This window comes from Taeniopygia guttata, chromosome 1A (assembly GCF_048771995.1).
Source record: "Taeniopygia guttata chromosome 1A, bTaeGut7.mat, whole genome shotgun sequence".
Classification (NCBI taxonomy): Eukaryota; Metazoa; Chordata; class Aves; order Passeriformes; family Estrildidae; genus Taeniopygia; species Taeniopygia guttata.
The window spans coordinates 12,598,770-12,624,064 of NC_133025.1; the positions used below are offsets into that span (position 1 = coordinate 12,598,770).

General features: G+C 39.4%; 1 protein-coding gene across 2 annotated transcripts in view; it reads right to left on the reverse strand.

Moving 5' to 3' along the window:
* Positions 1–25,295, reverse strand: part of RELN (reelin) — a 276,674-nt gene that overhangs the window by 227,004 nt on the left and 24,375 nt on the right. For both annotated transcript variants that reach the window (XM_030291632.4, XM_072919453.1), the window contains exon 2: positions 4,464–4,574. In XM_030291632.4, coding sequence (XP_030147492.4) covers positions 4,464–4,574 — 111 coding nt within the window. The remainder of the gene's footprint in view (positions 1–4,463; positions 4,575–25,295) is intronic.

Here is a 25,295-nt window from a genome sequence, read left to right on the forward strand (position 1 = left end):
GCAATTTAGGTTGGAAGGTTAATGCATATATAAATGTAATCATGAAATTACTTGTTAATTCCACATTTACTAAAAGGTAAACATCAGTGTAGTCATTATGATTTTGCATGAAATTAGGGGTTTGGGTGGCTTAGCTAGAAAGGCTCATGTTTCCCACTGTAGTTTGTAAGAAACTAATTACACCAAATTTCAATATAATTTGTCGTGTATTCATCATGTGAAAAGCTACCAGGGAGCCAGAAAGCCTTGGGAAGGACCGGAATGCATGGAGATGCAGTGTGAGTGGCAGGTCAAAAGCAAGCTTTGATGTGCACAGCCCAGCACATCTGTCTGCTCAGCCAGCCTGTCACCAGGATCATCCTGTGTAATGAGACAGATTCGGGTCCTCAGCTCACGGCGCTCCTTATCGCTGCTGAGAGATTAGGCTGTAATCTTCTCCTGTAATTGTAGGAATGATACCCTGCTCCTGCTCCCTGCTTCCCAGAGCACGCCGCTTTGGAGGAGCCACGCGGTATTTTGGTGCTTCTGCCAAGCTGCAAAGTGGTTCCCCTGTCACCCACCAAACCATTTATTCTTATTCTTGTTTGCAGGCAATCATTCCCATCAGACCCACCACCACATTTGTAGCTTTCTTATATATATATATATTATTTTTAGTACTCCTGCCTCCCATTTTCCTCTTTTGTATTTGGACTAATCCAAGCAGTAAGAGCCCCTAAATGACTGCATGGGAGATTAGTCTTGGTGGGCTGATAAACCCAGAGCACAGCCAGATGACCCAAGCAGTCAAAAAAAAAAAAAAAAAAAAAAAAAAAAGGCCAAACACCAACAAGAAGCCTCAGAGACAAAAGCAGAAGAAAAAAAAAGCACTGATGGATAAAATGATCCTACAGAAGTCCACAATGTGTCTCCAGAGACAGAAAGGGTGTGAATAAACCGAGGGCTACCAGTGTGGCATGTGAAAGAAAGAGACGAAGAGTGGGACTGCCCATCAGCCATCAACACTGAAAGACGTAAGAACATTTCCATGTACACACCACATTGATCAAGAAAGGAGAGTGGAAATGACACTGAAGAGGTGCAACTCAGAGTATCTGTTATATCAGCGGATTTAATAAAGAAAAAAACACTCTTATTAAAAGCTACTTTTAAAGATAATTTCTTTGCTAAAGGATCCTCCCAGCTTGGTTTAGTGAAGTTTCAACACATTTACATTTGACCCCAGTTCTAATTCTAGCTTTAAAATTGTAGTTTTACCTTAATATGAACCCAGAAAATGGTTCATCCTGGGACAAAACCACTATTAATTTTCATATCCAAAACCACACACATTTCTCCCCAATAAATTGTTAGAAGGTTTCCCAAATAAAAATTTCAACAAGCTTCGTGTCAGTGGAAATCAGGAACTACTTTGCCTACACAATACATAATCCCACAGAGGAAACCAGGAACCATTTCTTTGCCTGTATGTACTGAAGAAGAAAGAAAACATAACCCTAAGAATTAGGATATTTTATCTTTTTTTTTTTTCAAAGCTTCTTGACACAGTTAACTGTTATAACTGACAATGATTGTGTCTCCATCACGTAACTTCCTAAACTGGTAAAAGATAATTGTAGTCACAACACAGTGGCTCCTAGCACAGAAAAGACAATATATGTATGTATGTTAGGGAGACTTCAAATTGTTGGGCAGTCTGGAAGATTAAGATAATCTGGTGTGACCTCCTGTATGAGACAGACAAGACCATTTCAATGGAAATACTGCAAGGGAGAAAAAATATTCTTCCCTGCACCATAAGCAACCACTATCAACCCAATTTCAGAATATTACTATCTTCAGGTTTTAAAGGCCCAGGTTTGCCCCTCCTCCCCCCATCTAATCTGTGATAAACCACATGAATCTTTGAACTGAGGTCTCTGAACCTGACTAGTCCTCAACATTAAAAAAACATAATAATTTCCAGCAGCTAAACCTGAATATCACAATCACTTTCCTCAAAGAAGAAATGGCTTCTTTGTTGATTGGAAATGATGACACAACAGATGGATCTGGGGTTTCTGGAGAAACTGTTTTGTGTTTTCTTCAGAAAGCAAAACAATATCACTCCCACCTACTATTTTGCTAAACAATATATTAAATAATGTGGACACTGCTCTAGTTTTCTACTGAAAACAGTAGGTTTTAAAATATTGTTGCTTTTTAAAACTACCAAATAATTTTTTAAAACATATCATTTACATGCTAAATGCCTTTTGGAAGAGACCAGCATTCTCATCTCTCACTGCAAAGTAGAGATAGGAAAAGTTTATGTAGCTCTTAGTCCTAGGAGCCATCAGTACATCATATATTAAGGATTCATATAAAATTGCATTTGAAAGCCACTGCCATTTTTCCTTCACTTTTTATTTTTTACTGTGACTTGAAAGACACTGCTACACAAGAGTATCATCTCCTATGAAACATTCAGATTGGATTTTTTCTTTTTCCAGTATATATAAAAGCTTACAAAATAGCAAAGAAAAACAGAAAATTAAGACCTTTATTTAGAATATTTTTAAACTAGCACTATAACACAACTGCCCCTGCAGTTTACCCACAGAAAATAAAAAAAAAAATTCAGAGATGTCAGCACTTTTTCTCTATAGATGGAGGCATGCAGATCATGCCAGAGAGACAGAGCAACTCAAAGCATGATATTTGAGAATTTGTATTGATGAGCAAAATGAAGGAGCTCCAACTCTGCATGACTGTTTTTGCATCACTTTGGCTTTTTCATTTTCCCAGCTTGTAGGCTTGGAGCTTCTTTTGCATACTGAACACACATGTCTTCAGTTAATTGTTCGTTATATTACAGTGACAGAATGGTTAAAGTAACACATCAAGAGCTAGAGGATGACCTTTGGCAAGTTAAAGAAGGCCACATTGTTTTTTCTGTAATATATCACATTTTACTTTAACATCTGTCTCAATAAAACATCATCTGGAGCAGCCTTATTCTACAATTTACGATACACATTTGGGGAAAAATACAGACATTCTTTGAAAATGCACAGAGGTATTTAGGTTCTTAAAATTTTGCTTAATTTTTGTCCTTAAATACTTAGTTGTAATTAAACATGACCTGTACGCTTTGCCCAGTGAGTTTGCCATGATCTCCCAATGATACAAACACTTAATTTACAGCAAGATAATATCTTGCCAGTGACTTGACCATCCCAGAAATTTCACATTGGTAAGTTCTTTCTGTCTTGCTTACTCTGTCAGATTCTATTCGTCCTGTAAACAGTACAGTGGGAAAGGAGAAACAGCAGTACAAATTCTTTCAGAAAAGAGAATCTTTCAGTGTCTTCTGCACAAGGCACAAACACTTGTACCAGCCATGCTCTTCCCTTTGAAAGGCTGAGCAGAATGTCTGAGGTTGAGCTGTGGTGTTATCCACAGAACAAAGCCCTTCTCAAATTATCCCTCAGTACAATCTTAAATAATGTGCTATTTACATTACATTCTTTCATTTACAAGCAAATGTATTCCTGCTGGATGACACTCAAATGCCCAGACTGCTCATGCTCTACATGCTTTATAACAAAAGTAAGTACCATGAGAGGTTATTATGAAGAAAGTACTGAATTCTGGCCCAAGCAGACAAATTAGCATTTAAATATGCTACTGCAAGTGCAGTGCAGCTGGTGTCCCATATGACTGGTACCTGGTTTTGTACCTTCACCACAGATTGCTTGTTAGGGTCACTGAGTTCCTCCAATTTGAGGAATGCAATTCTCACTATTATTTGTAAGGATATAAAAAAATGCTACCAAATAACAAACTGCAGAAGGTATAGCTGTCAATTACTAGCACAAATTTAGAAAGGATTATTTTTAAAATATTAGTCCTTAGTACATCTGCTACTGCTGAGGGCTACAGCAGAACCTGAAATACATGATAATTTTGTAAAGCCTATCATATCCCTTTTACTACAATTCTGCTTTTTGGACATGATAAATAGTTGGTTGTATGAAATAGCTTGGCCAGTATTCTGGTTTTAAGGAAGATGCTATTAGCTGAATGGAAAGGTAGGTTGACAGAAGCTTAAAGGAAACAGGTTTTCAGCCCAAGAAACACTTAGAGGCTTTGGGCTAAATGGTTTAGTTTATACAAAATGTCACACAATTTAGAAATGGCTGCTTAAAACAATTTATCTGCTGAGGCTTTTCTGTCCTAAAATTTATATTATTCAGCATACTAATACCAGGGCTGAGCAAAAGTGAAGATGGTACAAGAAGCAATAAAAGCTGCCTAAAAGCTGCCACTGCTTTATCTCATTGACTCCCACTGACTTCCATGTATTATTGATTACACAGTCTAAATTAACCTGTTCCAGTGATTGTCTTGCTACAGATGTCCTCTGTACAACCAAGTAGTCATTACCCTGGGTTGCAGAAGGTAAATTACACTGGACTTACCAAATCCAAAAGCACTGGAACCACCAACACTCTGGGAAGCCTGAACACTGGTAGATGTGTAGAGCCCAGTTACCAGTAAGCCATCAAAGAAGGTACTTGTCGAAATAGTCACTGAAATAAGAGAAATAAAATATGTGTAAATATTATGGGTAGGATCCTATACACTTTCAGTGGGCAGGCTCTTGCTCTTGAATTAAATCCCATCATGCAGTCCAGTGAATCCATCTGAATTCCCCCAATATTTATGCTACTTTTACTTTCAGCTCGTGCTTGGGAAGTTGCCTTTGCCAGGAACATAAACTACGTTATTCATGAAATGCACAATGTGTTAGAAAATAACACATTGGAATATATGGCTTGTAAGCAATTGTGCAGACATTAAACTGTAGTAAAAACAAGGAAATAACCAGGATTATGGTACTGTTCTTTCTGGATCTAAATAGAGTGCCAAGTTACAGTTATCATGCTTATTATAGTATTATACATTTCAGTTATATGGGCATCTGAGACATTGCAGATTGTGTGGTTTTAAATAGCTCAGGAATGTATTTTTAAGAGATTCTTAAGTAATAGCAGAAAACATTCAAATAGAAACTACAAATAACATTGGAATCTATACATTCTTTGTTAGAATTGACAATTGCAATATTTATTCAATTCTTGTACACACTCATTTTCATAGTTTTACTTTGGCATGTTTGACAAGGTAACCACACAAGGGAAGCCAGCTGATGTACCCTTTTTAGATTTCAGCAAAGCTTTTGATCCTGTCTCTCATAGGATCCTTCTGGTCAGAATGTCCAGCACACAGATAAACACATCATTGGCTCACAGGTAGGGCACAAAGGGTTTCAGTGACTGGGGTGACATCAGACTGGGGACCTGTCACTAGCAGGGCTCCACAGGGCTCCATCCTGTGCTCTTCCACATCTTCATAAATGATTTGGGCACAGGACTGGAAGGGTCACTGAGCGAGTCCCCAGACGGTACAAAGCAGGGAGAAGCTGTTGACTCCTTCAAAGGCAGAGAGGCCCTGCAGAGAGATCTCAACAAATCAGAGGGCTGGGCAGCCACCAACCACATGAAGACCAATAAAACAACAAAGAGCTCTCTCTGCTGAAGAGTCTTATGACTTGTAGCCTCATACACTGAAGATGCATCCAGACCTCAGTTACCACACTCATTCTGCTTCTTACCTCAGTCCTTTCTATTCCCTTAACTTGGAGAGATCAGCGCTTGTCAGGGATTGCTGATAAACTCTGATCACTCCCTAAATCACGTTCTACCTCCCTATATTTCCCTCTTTTGCTGGGGACATCATGAGCCAGTGACTGGCCAGAAAACTGAAGCAAGGTACTCCAAGGTGACTGCTAGGACATTCATTGGTGATACACATTCAGCAGAGAAACTGATGGGTTTCTTAGGTCTTAAAAGTCACTGTTTCCTCCGTGGTACACATTTGGCTTAAAAATAGTGTTTAATATTTTAAAAAACATAAAAATGTTGACAGTAGCAATTTACTTTGAGCAGAGGAGCAGTATTTACCATGTTTAATTTATTTTTCATCTCTTTCTATTTAATTATCTTATTTTCTTTGATTATTCAATACTACACTGAATAAACCCTGAATCCAACTTTTTGCTCCCATGACTCCAAATTTCAGTGTTTTGCAATAGACACTTCCCTGAATTCAGATGCAGGTTCAGAGCCATATGTTCATTTTTAAAGAACAGGCTACTTCTGATACATGTTAAAAGAACAGCAAAAAACTCTAGATCTTTTTAAAAATAAAAGATGTATTGGGGGAGTAAAATAAAATCAAACAAGCAAACAATGAATTTTTTTATGCATTTGATGATGAAATGCTGAATAAATACACGACCTTTTCTTCCCTTTCTGCCTTTAAACCAACAAAGAGGCAAAACATATGTTGAAAAGTATGCCTATGTGTTATTTTTGAAGACTTGGCAAAAGAGTCAGTGAAAAGCACTGATAGAAGGGCACTGGGCCAGTACTTTGCTGCCATTTTGTTTCCCTGTAGGGAAGCATCTTATTCTTTACTGGATAGGATATAATGCAAAAGCCTACTGTGAACAGGTGACCAGTTTCTCTGTGGGAAAGAAGTGATATTTCACAATGCCTGTATTTGACTTTGGACATATTTGTGTGATTGTCAGCCCTCATTTTACATAAGCATGTAATAGGTCAATTTTTATTGTTGAAAAATTTCCAACACAGTATGGCTCCCTCATTAAGCCTCTGGGAAACTGCACAAGGCCTCTAGCACATTTTTTAAAAACAGAGCACTAAGCTGTTATTACACACATGTCATACATTTCAGAATAATTCCATAGTTCTTCAAGAGAAAAAAATTAATCACGACATTCTCAGTGATGATTTTTTCCCTACCAACTGGTGAAATACATCAAATTCCCATAAAATAAAAGAAAACACACAGTATGCCAAGTGATAATGACCAAGAACAGGAAAGCTGTGCTAATGCACAGCCCAGCAATAGGACTGTGATTTTATATAGGGGCTAGGGCTTGTTACTGTGGGGTCCTAAATTCCTCTTCCAAAAGAACAAGAAGGTTCCCTCCACCAGGCTTTGTTTGCGCTTTTGGCTCATGCCCTATGTAGCTGATGACAAATATCTGGCACTAGAGAAGCAAGGACCAATGCCATGACCCACTGGGATTTTGGAAAACATCTGGAAGGACATAGAGCAGCCAGGGCTGGGCAGGCAAGGGGAGCTCCGGCACTGCCCCAGTGTTGCCCCATGGCACCCAAGGGACAACACAGCAGCAGGTGTCATCTACAAGCCCGAGCAGGCACTGCTCTATCCTCCACAAGCCCCTTCTTTGGGATGAGACTTTGGTGAGTGAAGCAGTCAGGAGGCCTTCCTGTCACTAGGATGAGTGGCTGGGCAGGGGTGTGCTGTGCCCCCCATGCCAGCCCTCCCGGCTGCTGCACCAGCACAGGCAGAGATCCCCGAGTCCCCCTTGTCCCACCCCTCACACCAGGGATGGGAGCACACAACCCAAGGTGCAGATGACAATAGGAAGCCCTCAACACCTTTTAAATAGTCCAGTAGGAGGGACTGAGAGCATCTTCCCAAGGAATGCATGAGGTCTTACTGGTAAGACAATATCACACTGCAGATTTTAGAGGCAAAGGTGGTAACTACTTGAAGAGTTGCTCAACACTTCCTCCTATTTTCAGATCCCGAGATATTTGCCAATATTTACCCCCCTGGACTACCTGGGTTGGTTTGTTTTTCATGGTGTCTCCCTCAGACTGACTTAATTACTTAAGGAAGAAGGAATTTCAGTCAAAACATTTCTGAGACGAGATTACAGGACAATATGTTGCCCTGGATGAAAAATTCCAATGTCCTTTGCTTTCATCAACTCTTCTGCTCTGAAGTATGAGAGTGTTTCTCCAAGTTTGGACAAATTATATTTTATATATATACACATGGGAAAAAAAATCAGAGTTCACATATGCTCAACAGAGACATTTTCATTTTTAGTATCTAAATATTTCTTCAGACTCCGTCCTCACTTAGTACTCTCAGAGCACTCTCTGACTAATAAAAGCTCACTGAAAATAGTCCCATGAAAAATATTTCAGTCCAGCTATACTGCTTTGTTGGAGCAGAAGTGCTTTGTGGAGATATCATTTTTGATGGTGTTTTGATCTGGAAAGTTTCTCGATGTTTTAAAGTAGGATGTCATATCTGCTGGTTGGAGAGAAAGGGGAAAGAGGGATTTTTATCAAAAGTAGAAGCCTTCTGTAAGAAGACTCAATTCATCAAAATCCCACTTCTCAAAATGCTGAGAAATGTGCAAAATGTCACCAAGTTGCTCCAAAAGTTTGATCAATATCATCATCAATGTCTTAAACTCAGGAGACAGAAAAGTAGACCTTAGAGCAAAAGTGAACTAGGATGGAAGAGGTGGTGACTGGAACCAGTAGGGAATAGGGAAATTTTTGGAGAAAAAATGGGGAGCAATGGGGATGAGGGGACCACAGCTGGAGAAAGTAGCCAAGAGAAGGTGATGAAAAGCAGATGGGATCTGCACCCGTAGCCCGGAAATCCTAGAAAGGTTCAGTATGAGGGATTCACACAGTAACTGGGGAAAGAGACCAGGTGTAAAACCCAACAGCAAAGTGTGTGTCAGCTTCACATGCTGGTCAGCAGCCAGGAAAGTAGTCCACTGTCTACTCTTAGTCCACCTTCTAAATTGAGTGAACAGTGTTTGCATGATGGATATGAAACATTCCTGTCCACAAAACACATGGATAGGAATACATGGATTAGTGAATAACTCCAGTTTATTTTGTGAAAGCCTAGGAAATGTCTCCATGAAAAAGAAATCATACTGAGTCTGGGAAACACCATGGAGGTATCCACTGGTGCTGTTTTGCCTGACCCTTCCTTCTGTACAATGACTGCAGTCACAAAATGTGTTTCTGAAAATCATGAGGCCCTCAGTTCCATTTTCCACCAAAAATCATGGGGAGCTGCTGACTGCAACTCCTGCACACTCAGCACATCCCTGCTGCTGTGCTCGGCTGCTAACAAAGCTGCTTTGGCAGGCACTCAGGCTGGCCTCGTCCTGCCGAGGCCACCATCTCTGGGAAGCTTTGGTGCTATTTCCTTGGGAAGGGAGGGGATGCAGCAGCCTTCTCTGGAGAAGCCTTTCATTTGGCACGACAGGTTTCTGTGAGAGCCCTGGCGCTGGTGCTTCCCCTGGGACAAGGAACAGCAGAGCCTCTGGCAATGCCAGGAGCCGACACGTCTCGAGGAGGAAGCGGGTCAGGAAGAAGGAAGCTGGCAAGGATTCTGCTGAAATTATACCACAGGTGGGGGTAGCAGCATAAAAGGAAAGACCAAATGGAGTTTGAACTGTAGAGTCAAATATTTTTAAGAAATTAATGCTGTTCTTATAAACATAATTTTCACTGTTTTCCAGTGCTGCATGCCACACATACTGCATACTGTTACAGAAATTTATTAATCCGTGTAAGTAATTGCGTAAAATTTGCCTTACAGTCTCTCAAGGGACTGATCTACTCTCCAGAAAGGCTGTATTTTGACGATACTCAAAATACAGCCAATGCATCTAAACGTAAAAGTAGAAAAAGTGCCAGGTGGAAGAAGGGGATCATCTCAGGAGACAGCTGCTGCTGCTGACAGGTCTTACCTATTTTGGCTGCTCTTCAGCACCAGCTAAATGCCAATAAGAGGGCTGAAAATAGAGAAATTCCACAGAATTTGCAGCTGCTTTTGATGACAATCACAGAGTACAAGAAGGAACTGATAAAGGCAAAGATCTTTGATGCCCCATACACTTCAGTCAAGACATAGCCACAGTGTAAACTTGCACTTCTGTATACCATAGACAAAAGAGAAAATAATTCTGGTGTGTGAAATGGCATCACCACAGACAGTGGACAGACAGTGGACTTCCTGAAATGAGGCTTTCTTGCATCACAGCAATGACAGACACTTTTTAAGGCTCTTCTCAAGGTCAAAGCCTATTCACTATAACACTGTAATATCGCCTCATCACACACCTGAGTCATGGCTGGAAACCATCCTCTTAGGAAATAAATTATTTATATTGAAGTAATGCTTTTGGGGTTTTTTTTTGCTTCACTCCTAACAAAATATACCAGCCTCTGCAGGTCAGGTGTGCAATGGCACTGTTCAGAAAGGCCTCTGTCCCTTCACTGTGCTGCAGCATCCTGCAAAAGGAATGGAGACCAGCATCACTACAGCAGAGACCGTCAATGCCACACTACATTCACAGACTATGCTGAATTGAAAGGGACCCACAAGAATCATCAAAGTCCAGCTCCTGGCTCTGCACATCATTTGCTCAAGAGCATTTTCCACACACTTCTTGAACTCTGTCAGGCTGGCACTGTGACCACTGCCCTGGGGAGCCTGTTCCAGTGCCCAACCACCCTCTGGGTGAAGAACCTTCTCCTGATACCCAACCTAAACCTTCCCCAGCACAACGTCAGGCCCTGCCCCTGGTCACCACAGAGAGAAGAGCAGTGTCTGTCCCTCTGCTGCCCCTCGTGAGGAAATTATAGACTGCTATGATTCCCCTCAGTCTCCTCAACACTGGGAAGATGTTCTTTGCCCCTTCACAAATTTTTAGGCAGTGGAACCTTTCTGTCATCCTCATGCAATGCCAAACACAAGTGACCCATCCAGGCATGTAGTGCTCTCAGGGCACAGATAATACCAAGCCCAAGTCTTTAAAATACCAGACTGCTCCTGAAATGCCAACTACAGATTAAATTGCTACTAAGAAGAGAATAAACCCTGATGCCCTATTTAAAGGCAATTGTTAATACACCACAGTGATTAGAAATCTAGAAATACTCAGGTAGAGTTTTATAAGTATGCTTTCTAAAGAGTGTGCTGATAAATGTACTTGTATGTGAATGGTGGAGAATGCATTGTTACAAAAATCCAGAAAGTGCATATACTGAATTGCACTCAGAATCTTATTACTAAAAAAAGAAATTTTTAAAACACTAGTGAAATGCATGTTGACATCAAACTAATTTTTACGGCTCATAGACATACTTTGCTTTCAAAAGAACACAAAATTGAGAAATTCATAATTATACAGCTATTTCAAATATGAGCACCAGACAGACATTCAAGAACAGTATGAATCACAGGTCTGCACATCATTCAGTAACAAAAGCAGAAAGCCCACAGGATTCTTACTCATACTTGTTTTGATTTTCCCCAAGTAGGTGGAAGAAAGCAGAAAAAAGACATTTCAGCATGGTTAAATAAACAGACGTGCTGTCTTACAACTGCAAGCATTCTCACTTAGGTATTGGTTTTCTGAAGCCCACAGCCAAAGCACTTAATTCACAATAAAACACCAGTGAGCTTGAAGTTCTTGTACAGAACAACACCATCTCTAACCTGTGATGCCCTCACCAGTTATTCCAGTTAGAAATTACTCTCCGATGGAGGGGAGTAGAAATTTTGAACTTTGTACTAGACACCTTAAAAATCTGATTTGGCCTTGCTTTGTGTTACAGTATAGTTTCAGTTCTTTTGCCCCATGCTGCATCAAATCTCTGTGTCTTTACAGCTTTTCAAATCCTTTCCTAAATTGGTAATGAGCAACAGAGAACTGAAAATAGATTGCAGATGTGTGGCAAGATGTCTGTAACACAATATCTAGAGACATCATTTGTCATTGATGCAAAGAGTAGCCTATCAGCCTTGTAAAAGGACTATTTGCAGAGACATTACTTATATTTTTGAAAGTTCATAACAAGACAGTGACAATGACATCAGCAGCAATATAAATAGTGTTTATTCTTGTATTCCTAAACTATAAGGAATTGGTCATATCTGTTTACGTGGTCCAAGATGCTTCAGAGTTTCCATCTCAGTAAAAATTAAGAGTTCCATGGTTAAACCTGTGAACAGACTTCCAATGTGAGACCCAAGAATCTGACTTTCAATGTAACAAAATCCCTAACTTAAATACCATTCTGACCATATTCAAAGCCACCAGAAACTTGGCCACATGGAGCAGAGAGGTGCTTTGTTCCAGTTGGCATCACCAAACGTGTTGGCACAGCCCAAAGACCTGACAGAGGAAAGACTGGCTGTTGTTATAGTTGCCTGCTTATAACAAACAGATGGGAAATTAAGGCTCTCACCTGGGTAGGAAGACTCAAATCTGAATTTTCCAACCAAATATTGGTTTAAAATATTTAAAACTCCAGTGCCTGTATGGCCCAGCCACCGTCCCTTAGCTGCAAGCATTGCATTTTATATGGGAAAAGGGGACTATCAGCTGGCACAGAGGGGCACATCCTCTCTCCCTTTTGGGGTGGCCTTCTTGGAAGGAGAGGATGGAGATTTCAGTCAGTGGCCCAGTGAATATGTGCTACTGCTATATAAATCTCTAGAGAACATCATATCTATTTATGTCACCCCATCTAGGCTGTAAATCTCACCCTAATGTTGATGTTCAAAACAGACCAGATGAATCACACTCCAGAAATGTCTGATTCTCCTCACTGACTATAAAGGGAGCCCAGACTGTAAAGCTCAGCTGTAGATGTCAACACTGAAGATAGCTAAACTGAGATTATTCCCATCAAGAGCCATTCATACAGAGTAACTTAATTATCCAATTTCTATTATGTCCAACTATTGCCCACATCAGAGGGATCTGAGCAGGAATTAAGCATCCCAGAGCCCAGAGCTCACCCAGGGACATCAGAGACAACGACTATCTTTATATTCTTTCTTGTGTTATGCCAAACATATCACTAGTGCTTAGCAACTTAGCAAGCCCTTGCAGTACCAAAACACTCAAAAGGGTATCAGCAAATGCCTGTTATTCCATTTGATAATTCACAGAGGCCTGAATAGTACTAATGGAGTTTAAGCAGTAAACACAATAACCTGCATATCAAACAAAATGTGTTTCACTAAAATGTACACCAGTTATGTTTCTAAAAATCTAACTGCTGAATTAAATTGTGTGTCACAGCCAAATTAAAGAATAGTCATCAAAATACCATTTCCTATAATGATTGAAGAGGACAGTTACTTATAGTTTTCACTTAAGAAACACAAGCCAAATCATATAATTTATTGAAATACACCTTCAGTCAACAAACACTGTAAACATGAGAGTTATCAACATGACATAAAATCCAGTAAAATGTGCTTTAACAGTATTTACATGATGGTTAGACTCAAATGATTGTGAAATCTACTTTGCCAGTGGTAGTATATTCTTTCTCTTATCCAAAGTCCCAGGAGAAGATGGGAAGAGATGATAATCTTTCCCAGACCTCACCTGCTACACAGGGTATGAAACAATTCTGGTTACTGATGTATATTGGAACTGTTTTGTGTCTTTATTCAGCAACCACCATTCTCCTTATTAAATTTTGAAGCCAAATGCTGTCATGCCTCTATGAAAAGCATCAACATCAAATTTTTCTTAAAAACAGATTAAATGTTATTGTGATTACCTTTTTATCACTCCAAGCCTGAGAATATTGACCCCCGTTTTGAAGCCTAACCTTATTTTTCATGCCTTTCAAGTTTATGTGAGGTTGACTGTTTGATACCCATACATGAAAATTTCATATTGTTGGCTGTGCTCTCAATAAATTATTTAGAAGGTTTGAATATTTCTGCACTGTGCAGATTTTCAGAAGAGTTTGGTAAATCCTTTTATTCTGCTGACCTCAAAAAGCAAACAACCTCTCAATACACAATTAACAATAGAGAAAAAGAGAAAATGAAGGCTTGCTTGAAAAGAGAGCAAGTATAATTATCTACTAGGAATTTATTACAACTCAGTAATATCAAACATTTGCAAGACTTTTTGTCTTAATTCTAGCTAAGGGAACACACTCTCTAAAACCAGATTCTTGAACATGTTTACTTCAGGCTAAAGTAACACAAATCCTCTTACAGACACATGAATTATGATGAGCAAACATCATGAAATGCAGGAGTTCAAGTGATGCTGGAGAAAAAGGAAGCATCTGGATGCCCAGGTCTTGAGAAGATTCACTGTTCACTGGGTGAAAAACTGGATGGTTGAGCCCAAAGAGTGGGGGCCAATTGCAAGTGGTGCTCCCCAGGCCCAGTACTGGGACCACTGCTTTTTAATATCCTTATCAGCCACCAGGGTAAGGGGATTGAATGAGCCCACAGTCAGTTTATACTTTTACGGCTTCAGGTGACAAGGAGCTCTACTATTTATTTATATGATGTATGAAAATGTTTTTTCTTATTTTTAAGTTCTCTTTTCTCTGAATTATTGAATTTTCAGCAAAGTTTTTGCTTTATCAACAGAATTCAACATTTATAGATAACTTTCACAAGTCTCTCAACTATCCTTTTTTCCAAAATTAAAGGAACTTACTTTAGCTTCCTATGACACAGGAAGATGGTCTCTATGTTATCATCAGCTAGTTTTACTATATTTTTTGGAAGCAGAGGCAACAAGATGCATCCATGACACAGAAATCTGGGTATAATTTTATAATGTTACCCAGTGGTAAAAGTGATGCCAGTTATTTCAGTCTTCACTCCTTTCCTCACAATTCCTAAGGTTCAATGTGGTGATTTTTTTTTTTACTCATGCTTAGCATCAAGGTGATGTATTTTGAAATTCACTCCCAGTATCCTCTTCCACATAGTCTGCATTATTTTTGCCTCTGTTCCTCACCACCACCTTCATTTTTCAGTAATACAGCATTAAATTGTATTACTTTGAGCAGCATGATATATGATGCTGTTACCTTCCTGTTATCCTTTTCCTTCCGTTTCCTGTTATCATTTTGACCACTTTTAAGTTCAGGCATCAAGCCATGACAATGACACTTGTTCCATCAGCCACAGTCCTCCTTTGTCAGAGTGGACTCTTTGTGTGATATAATTCAAATGAAAGCTGGCATTGTCTTATAGTTAAATCATGAACAAGAGTGAGCAATAAAGTTTCTGACTCCATTTATTTTCAATATATTTGTGCTTATCTTCATTAAACCAGAGCTTAACAAGACTGCTTAATGGACCACAGAAATAAGAGACTTTAAATAATCTGGTGCTTTGCAGTCTAAATATATTGGGCAACCAATACAGCAGCTGTCCAAGGGACACACAGGTATTTTTTTAATACCAGACTTGGGATTCATGTGCCTGGGTGTGAGTATGCAAAACATCATCCTCCTCACCCAAAGTGCTCGTCTCAGAGTCCTTTCTGTACAACAGAAGTACCCAGCACAGTCACAGAATGAGAGTTGCAGCCTGTCCAGACCCAAGGATTTTACCAAGTCAGGCTCTGGGAGGGCTGGCTGTAGACTCGCAGGAGCAAGGGGGTAAGAGTGCACAAGTGTCCTGACTAGAAGTGAGAAAATAAAGAAAATTAGCATGGAAAAGTGAAGACTGAAACACACTGAAAGTTGCTGAGAACCATGAACAGAAGGAAGAGGCCCAAAATATATCATACTTATTATTATGGGAACGGACACGAGTTCAAAAATGTGATTTAATTTTGTATGTATGATTCATGCAACAAAATAATTCTGCCTAAGTAGAGTCCCTCATTTAGTTGGTGCAGAATGCTATTTAAAAAAAGCAACAGAACCCCCATCTATAAACTGGAAAAATACTACTAAATAGCCTAGAGATTGATTGACATTTTAAGTTTAAGAATGGATCAAATGAGGTTTTATATGGGAAAAAATATTAGATCGGGTTAAATAGATGGGTTTATATTAAAGATAAAGCAGTATTTGTACCGGCAGCCCACAGCTGGGACAGGAGCACTCTTTGCTGGGTTCAGAATTGGCTGAATGGCAGGGCCCAGAGGGTGGTGGTGAAGGCTGCATCCAGCTGGTGGCCTGTCACCAGTGGTGTCTCTCAGGTGTCTGTGCTGGGTCCAGCTCTGTTCAATATTTTTATTGACGACATGGATGAGGGTATTGAGTCTTTCATCAGTAAATTTGCAAACACTAAGCTGGGAGCGTGTGTCCATCTATTGGAAGGGAGAAGGGCTCTGCAGACAGACCTGGATTGGTTGGACGGATGGGCAGAATCTAACAGGATGAAGTTTAATAAGTCCAAGTGCTGAGCCCTGCATTTTGGCCACAATAACCCCCTGCAGCGTTATAGGCTGGGGACGGAGTGGCTGGACAGCGTTCAGGCAGAGAGGGACCTGGGGGTACTGGTGACAGCCGGCTGAGCACGAGCCAGCAGTGTGCCCTGGTGGCCAGGAAGGCCAATGGCTCCTGGCCTGTGTCAGGAATGGTGTGGCCAGCAGGAGCAGGGAGGTCATTCTCCCCGTGCACTCAGCACTGGTGAGGCTGCACCTCGAGTGCTGTGTCCAGTTCTGAGCCCTCATTTTGGGAAGGACGTTGAGATGCTTGAGCATGTCCAGGGGAGAGCAACAAGGCTGGTGAGAGGCTTGGAACACAAACCCTGTGAGGAACGACTGAGGGAGCTGGGGGTGTTTAGCCTGGAGAAAAGAAGACTCAGAGGTGACCTTATCACCCTCTACAACATCCTGAAGGGTGGTTGTAATCAGGTTGGTCTCTTTCTCCAGGCAGCACTGACAGAAACAGAGGGCACAGTCTCAAGCTGCGTCAAGGGAAATATAGGTTGGATATTAGGAAAAAGTTTTTCACTGGAAGAGTGATAAAGTACTGGGGAGGCAGTGGAGTCATCACCTGGATGTATTTAAAAAAAGACTGGATGTGGCACTCAGTGCCAGGGTTTAGTTGAGCTCTTAGGGCAGGAGTTGGACTCAACAATATCGAAGGTCTCTTCCAACCTAGTGATTCTGTGATACTGAATTCTGGCATATGAATGGCTGGGCTGTAACAAATGTTAATGCAATCCTTTGACCATACACTGTATATTAATACTACAACTTCAAATCAATAAAATCAATACCAGTTTTGAAAGATTCAAATCAGAACATAGACAAGAATCTGAAAAAATAAGAAAAGCATTCACTAGTCCTCCGATATAGAAACACCTAATGAAAATTGAGTCAAAAGAATGAAAATAATGTGCTTAAGAAATAAAATTCCTAAAGTAAGATCAATATTAAAACTCAGTGGCATCTGTTTGTCTCATCTTTGTGGTTATGTGGCTAAATGGGTGAGGGGCAGAGATGGGGACAGTCAGACAATACATATGCTTATTCTTTACAGTGTAATTCTTCACAGTGTGGTTTGTAAAGGCCGAGCAACCCAAGTGACTGGCAGCTACCTCAGGAAGGGTATGCCTGTAGGTACATCACTTAGCAAGAGCTGTTGGTTCTTTGCATTAGGTTTGATATAATGGTCAACTACTGAACTAGAAAGAGAGGGCTGGAACATCAGCACTGTGGCAGGTTGTGGTTACAAAACATTTGACAAGACTCTAGGGGAAAACCCTCAAAGTGCCTTCTGTCTATTTTGCTTGGGCTAAGGGCTGGATCTGAAGATAAAAAAGGTTCCTTCTAAACTCCTGTTCCTAGACAGGTAACAGATACTTTATCACCTCTAAATGTTCACAAAAAAAGTCTGAGTCCAACATCCTGATTAGGCCACCAGCCAAACCACGCAGATACAAAAACATACAACTGCAGCACAGTGACTTGTGTTGAATTTGTTATAATTGGTTAGTTGCTTGTTAAATACTTTATAAATGCACTAAGTTCCCAAGTGGTCACTTACTGTTCTTAAAAATAAAAAAAAAAAAATAAAATAAAGGGGAACAGCATGGTTCTTGTCCCTGGTGTGCCTAACTATCCCAGATAACAGTAGACCAAAATCCCCTAGCAAATAACAGATTATTAATGAACCACTTCATATCCTCATTCCATACTGAAATTCCTTCTGCTCTGCACATCCCAGTGAAAGCGATAAGTATTCACAGCCATGTCCCTGCTATGACTCATATCTTGTTAGAACAAAAAGAGGCACTTGGCTCTCTGGAAAATAAATCCCACTGCCGCCTGCCTTGGATTGCTGCAAGCCTACAGCTCTCCAGCTTGTGCTCTGTTGTGTCACGGAGGTCTTCAGGTCCCTCAGGAGACAATTACTAAGAAGTACCTCCAGAATAGGTGAGATTCTGCATATTATTATAGGAGGGGGAAAGGACTAAAATGGTAAATACATTTATAAAGGCTCAAAAAGCACAGTTACTCTGCGGGAAAGTCAGTCACCTGACAAGCTAAGCTGTGCAAATAGCACAGCCACTCTCCTGGACAAGAGGTTATTAGCAATAGGAAGAACTAAACTAATTGCCAGAATAACTTGTATTGGTATCCTCAGCAAGAAGCCAAACTAGCCAAGAAGCATGATAACTAGCAGATGCCTGTCAGGAAAAAAAAAAAAAATTAAGACCTTTTTTTACCTTCCTAGCATTTCTTCATCAGTTTGTCAATGAAAATTTTAAGAGTGAAACAAAGAAACTAAGCAGCCCCCTGGAAAATCCTCCAACAAAACAAATTAAGTAAACAAGTGGCAAAGTTAATCAAGTCTATTTGATCCAAACACCGCTGGCTGGACAAGGCAAAATATAACACTGGGAACAGAGTTGAATCCATAGACCTTAGCTGGTCATTCTGTCTCCAGTTCTGTGGCATGTCTTTACATCACTGAATGAATATTGTCATCAAATAAGCCCCTAGTAACAGCAGACACATACAATAACATAGGCCATTAAAGCAAGTGTACCAGCTGGTCAATATCTTACCTAAATGGTGAAGTTCTTCCTTCAACCCCTGTTCCAGTGCCAAATTAGACACTTCTATCAGATTCCTCTCAGGAATTGCTAAGGTCAAGGCAGAAGTGACACCAGTATGTTGTGTCAACATCCTTTCCCACAGAGTAACTAGGAGGAGAAACTACTCTAGGTATTTGCACCAGCAGATATCTACACTTGCAAAAAAAAAAAAAAAAAAAAAAAAAAATTCTGAGGAAGCAGTGAAAAGTAACATGCGCCTAAATACGGAAGAGGAACATTTAACATTCTGTTCCAGCTCCTGGCTCAACAAGTAGCATCACTGTCAACCTGCAATGCCTTGAATAAGAGAAACTTTCTGCATACAAGAAGACTGTACATTGCTTTTACTGCAGCTGTTTGAAGTCGGACTCTCCGAGAAGTCAAACATTTTGAAAAAAAATAGCAGAAGTCGCCATTGAGGGGGGTTCAATTTCTCCTTCTAATTCAGTAATTAAAGCACAGAGGAATGGCCAGACATTATTAAAAGTAGTCATGCTACTTCATACAGATCTAGCTATGAAGAAATTAGGCATAAATAAATATAAGTAGCAAGCTTCTGGGGAACCATATATTCAATATTGTCTTCCACTTCTGTCTTTTAAATCCCACAGCTGATTCAAAGAATGGCTGTGACATCTTTCTAACTCCCTCAGCATTGCACACTGAGAATGAGTAGGAAGAATCAGATAAGCAGAGTACAGAAAGATGGATCTGGATAGGAGTGTGGTCTGTGCATCAGCTGGGATGCACTGTACACTGAACTTTCAAAATACAGAATAGGCGGCAGTCAGCAAGCATGTAGTGAAATGCACTTAAAAATCCACACAACAAAGGGTGTTTTAGGAATCCACCTCTCACCTTTCACCACATTACTTCAGAGGCAAATGAATTCTCCTGCCTAAAATCTTAAGAAACTTTGAGTTTGCAATTTTGCTAAATAAGCCTCCTCAATAAGTAATAGAAATAGTGCAGTGCCAATAGCATTTGAACATTTACTGCTATCTTGAATATGGAAAGAGGGAATAATGAACAGCTTTATGGAGGCTGAAATGCTTAGAAATTCATAAATTATACAATATTTTTATTATGCCATTTTCAATGAAAATCAAACACTTTGATCTTTTCCAGTATCATTTCAGTTTGAAATCGAACATTTCAGTTCATTTTAAACTGAAATTAAAAACAAACAAACAAAAAAAAACAACAAAAAACCAAACCTATTTTAATCTAAATCAAGATTTTAATGTCCTTTACAAACACTTTGTGTCAGGTGGTCCCTCCACCTCAGGGAAGGCACTTCACTATGCTCCAACTTTTACAATCTAGCTAATACACCCAACCTTCCAATAGAGTAAAGGCAGTAATCATCCTAATCACAGATTTTGTGATACTACATACAAAAAAAAAAAAAAAAGAATTTAATCTTGAGGTGACAAAGAAAAATGTGAATTTCATATTCAATTCAATGAACATGAAAGCAAAATACAAAAAAAAAACCTCTTTAATCTGAGTCAAACTCCCCTTTTCCAAAATTATTTTCCAAATCAAAAAAAAAGTCAAGAAAAATTTTAGGTTTTTTCCAAGTAAGGTTTTCATTCTACAAAAGGTAAATCATTCCTGTGGAACTGTTTTTATTCCATTTCCTAGAGAGCAAAGGAGCACTTTGTCTCTACTTGACGGAATTGTAATGCCTTCTTATGACCTCTTTTTTTCTCTTTCACATCTGACATATTTTTCCTTATTGCTAACCCTGAAATAAACATGACTAAACACAGTTTTCCTGTGAGCTCACATACAAAAGTAGCTTGGGCAATGTATTAATTTTGCTGTTTATATTATCCTGTCAAAAACAGGGAAAACTTGGCAGTTCTTCAAGTCTTGAAGAACAAAGTCAAAAAGAAACCAAGCTATCATTAGGCAGCATCTCTGAGCACACTAGTGTAGAGCTGCAGGACTTGTGTCAGAGTTCAAAATGAGATCTACCTTGAAAATCCCTTGGAAAAAAGGTCATATTACAGATATTGTATGATTTATGCTGGTTTTAGACTTTCACTTTCTCAGTCAAGGACAACTTCCATGTCACACATCTTTGTAATGAGACAGAGTGTGCTACCTCCTCTCCTTTGCATTACCACAGGTCTCCAAGGACAAGGAGAAATACGTGCTACAAAGATATATTACATCCAACTACATCAGAAAGCCAGATAGCAAAAAATTCAAGCCATTTAAGTTACGAAAACACTCTTGGAATTGATATTTTTGGATCACAACAGGATATTAACCTGTACCATTGTTGAGCTCATCCTCTTCTCTGTTAAACTTCACGTTTGCTTTCTGCAGGAACCAGAATTCTGCTTCATACTGTGGAGAAGCACTCTTCAAAAGGGAAAAGCACTGCATCAAAGCAATATTTCTACCTTGGACCACAGCAAATTGCTTGGCAGTCCTTTTATTATATTCAAGGCATTCTCAGGCAGCTGGGCCTCATTACAAGCAATGGCGCTTCAGCCATTAACTTCAGAGAGATGAGGATAAAGCACTAAACAAATGAAGATAATTTAAAGCATGTTAAACAAGAAAATGAACTAGTTTGGAGCACAGCTAATGCTCTATGCTAAGCATGCTTCCTGGTGAGTGCTGCAAAACCACAGATACTTTGGGACAGGTGCTCCTACAGAGTTTTTGTTTTCCTTCCAGCCGGGCGGGGCTCTGCCCTGGTGGGGGCCTTGCAGCGCCACAGCAGAATGAAGAGCTAAAAGATGAGGTCCATCCCTTCCTCTTCATTGTACCAATTCTAGGGCAGGAAATACTCCCAGGCAGAGTGCTGTTGCAGTAAGCAGCTTTTGGGGAACAAAAATGCAGTCAAGAATTTGTCTGCATAGGATTTGCTGGTTTGTTTGTTGAGAGTTTTAACAGCACTAGTGTTGTAAATCAATAAAGATAAATGACACTGGCATTTGGGCATAAGACCAGAATTAGAGCTAAGTCTCAAATGGATCTATAGCCTTCCATACAGATCTTTATGTTTCATACACCACCAGTACACACAAGGCTGTCTCACCACTGTAGTTGGGTGTTCTGATCAATTTGTGGTTCATTAGCCACACACCAACATGCAGTCACATGCCAACATGCTTCTCCCCCAGAGATACTGACACTCATTCTTCAGCTTTCTAGTGTAATTTATTCATTGTGAACCAATACAGCTACAACCTGGTCCAAGTTTAACCTCAGAATAGATCCAGCACTTGCATAGTCCCAATATTCCCCCCAGATATATCTGCTTTTCTGAGGAAATGCGTAATTGTTACAAAGACAAAATTTCAGCTTTCATCCTACAGAGGTTGTACAAATTTTAAATGAACCATATTTTTTTGAAAGGTACACTTAAAAAGAACTTGAACAGCTGCTCTCAGACTTTAGGTGATTAATTTTGAAGTAGGTTCTATAAAAGAATGAGCAATAACAGCCGAAGGTTGAGGCATTAATATTAACCTGTAATAAAAGGAATGATATTTAAACCATTCCTAGAAATAAAAGATGAGTGCCTGGTCCTAGAGTGCTAGGAGAAGCACATAGCTTAAATTATATCCAATCAGGCAAAATACAGATATTAAACATTTATGAGCAGCTCTGATATATTCTGAATTAATCAGTTTGCCACATTTAAATGTTTTAATATTTAATACTGCTACTTCAACAGTCCTGAAGAAATATTAAACTTTTGTATAGTCATTTAAAAGGGATAGCAAGAGATTTTACTACGCATAAAATCTGAATTGTGGCAGTAGGTTTTGTGCTGTGCTGTGTTTTGTGGAGAGCCATGATTATAATGTATTGAACTACAACTAAAATTCTGAACATTTTTAACACAGATGAAACAGAAATAAGGGCAGTAATAACACAAGTAACAATTATTAAGCCAGGGATAAGTACATGTCAAATCTGATTAAGTCTCCTAGGCATGATGGATTACTCATGAAGGCTTACTAATATCATACTTTTGTCAAATCTGTCAGATGAGTGTAAATGGCATGCTAAAGACATTTTAGACATTGCAGTGTATTAATGTTAGTGTGTTAGTAAAGTAAATCTTCTCCAAAACACCAGCTGTGGTAAGCAAAAAATATGTATAGAAAGAGATATTTTAGCTATTGACAAATTCCCTCACTGTAAAAAGTAAGCACTCTGAATTTTTTTTTTTTGCTGCTGCTGCCAATAACTGTAAATTTAAATATAAGAACTGTATACTAATTTGTGAGTAGTTTTAAAACACAGTGTTAAAGAGCATATTAAAGTTGAAAATGAGGACATGAAGACCTTTTTTTAGAAAAGAGTGAGTCACATATGATGCTGATTCCGTTATTAAAAAGCTTGCTTTGATTGTAAACATATTTCTGAGATTCTGTGCTTTAGCACTTCTAAATGAAGTAAGAAATACTTTGAAAATTCCTAGATAAAACACTACAACAAAAAACTACAAAACTGTTGAGGTTTTATGGAAATTCTAAGAGGACAACACATGGCATAAAGCCTCTGCTATGAGCACGTGCTCATTTCCAGACCACTTTGACAGTTTGGAGCTCAGGCTCTGCAACACCTGAACCCTTGTCTATCTCTTTGCCCCTTGTCAGTCAGTCTAAATTCAATAAATTGCTCTCATTCTGCATGGTTTTGCCTGAATTATCATTGCAGACCACCAAACTGAATTTACCAGTGGTATTAAGTTTATAGCAGGGCAATTTCAAAGAGAACAGTAGCAATTATAATTGAAGAGAAAGCACATAAAATCTGTATATGTAGGTTTTTAGCCAAGACACAGCCTGGCTCCCACGTGAATTATTTTTAAAAACAATAAATTCAACAAAACCTCCCCCCAAACAACAACAACAATGAGGACAAAGTCTCAAATCTTTATTCTCTATTTATTTTTGAGCAAACATAAGCCTCATCCTTTAACACCATTACCTTTCTAGTAACCAAATCTGCCACAAATGCTCACACATAGCAAAAGGAACAGAGATGCCCCAGTTCAGTCCTTGCACCACTCTGTGGTCCTGCTAACCCACACTCATTCCCAGAAACCTCAAACAACCAAAACTTCCACATGCACAAAGCCCTGCCCCAGAGATTATCCTTTGCTGATTTCACAATATTGCTGTAAGTGAACTCCAAAACTGGCAGCACTTCTGTCCTCTAGTGAGATGCTCATAAGCAGCAGCCAGTCCTTTATATAACCTGTTAAACCAAAAGTGGGCCCTGCATTCCCAGTGCTGAACATCATTGTCTAACAGCAAACACAGACACGTGAAACTATTGCAGGTAATTTCTTTGGGGTCGTGTTTATATGAAAAACAGAGAGGAAGATATGGGAAAATTAAGAGAAAAGGTATGAAAGAAACTGTAAGGACACAATGCCACAGCTGTGAGACCAAAACACTTACTGAGCTGATCTGAAGGCCCTGTGATGGACAAAAAGAGTCTCTCATGTTACTCAAGGAAATCACTCAGAGATCATCTAATGTCCCAGTAGATTCAGGGAAACAAGACATCTTTAGAATAGGAAGGAGATAATAAAAGAAAAAAAATTGGAGTTACCAATTTCTTTTCTTACTGCACGTGATTCATATGAACCTGAGAAATCTCAGTTGGATCTACTATCAATAGAAAGGCATTACAACCATTGGATCAAAAAGGTGCAAGTAATAGACAAGTCACAAGACATGCAAGTGACCCTCGACCAACAGTTCAGAAAGAGTTTAAAACCAAACCAAAATGATGAAAAAAAAAAGAAGTTTGCATAATAAAATTTCTAGAAACTTTTTATTTTTGCCAAAAAATTCAGGGAGTCCCTTGCAGGTAGATGGAATTCTTATTGAGACAACCATGGCAGACTTGGGGAATTTTTGAGTCAGAATGGTGAATGAATTAACCAGCCTGACCTGACTGCACAGACTAAGTTTCTCCCAAAAACAGCATAGGGGGGAATTTGGACTAATTTGAAATATGCTAAGAAAGAGAAACTCTAACATAGGCCTGAAAAAATGAGTAATCACATTGAGAAATAGATTAAAGAATTACCAAAAAACCCCTAAATTACTATAGAACAACACAAATGAACTTAGACTTGCAGAACAATATCAGAGAAAGGAAGTTTTCCAGTATGTAACATGGACTACAAATGAAGGGATAGTGGATACTGGTTTGGACATCACTATTTTTTCAGCAGACACAGGAATAAAGCTAAGAGGTGAGCCTGTAATTGGCTGTGTATGCTGCTGACAAGGCTGTGGAGATAACTTGTCCCTTTGAAATGTAGGAAAACAGGTTTTGATTGAGAGTGATGGAAATTTGAGAAAGCAATTCAGACAATTAAGGAATTACACAATCTGCTATCCTCTTCAGATTTAAGAATGGCAAAACCCCTACCAAACCCTTATAAAAAAACAACTTTGTAATATATTAAAAATTAAGTGCATGGAGATGTAGCTTCTCAAGATCCTGGCCATTGCCAGTGGTGCTCT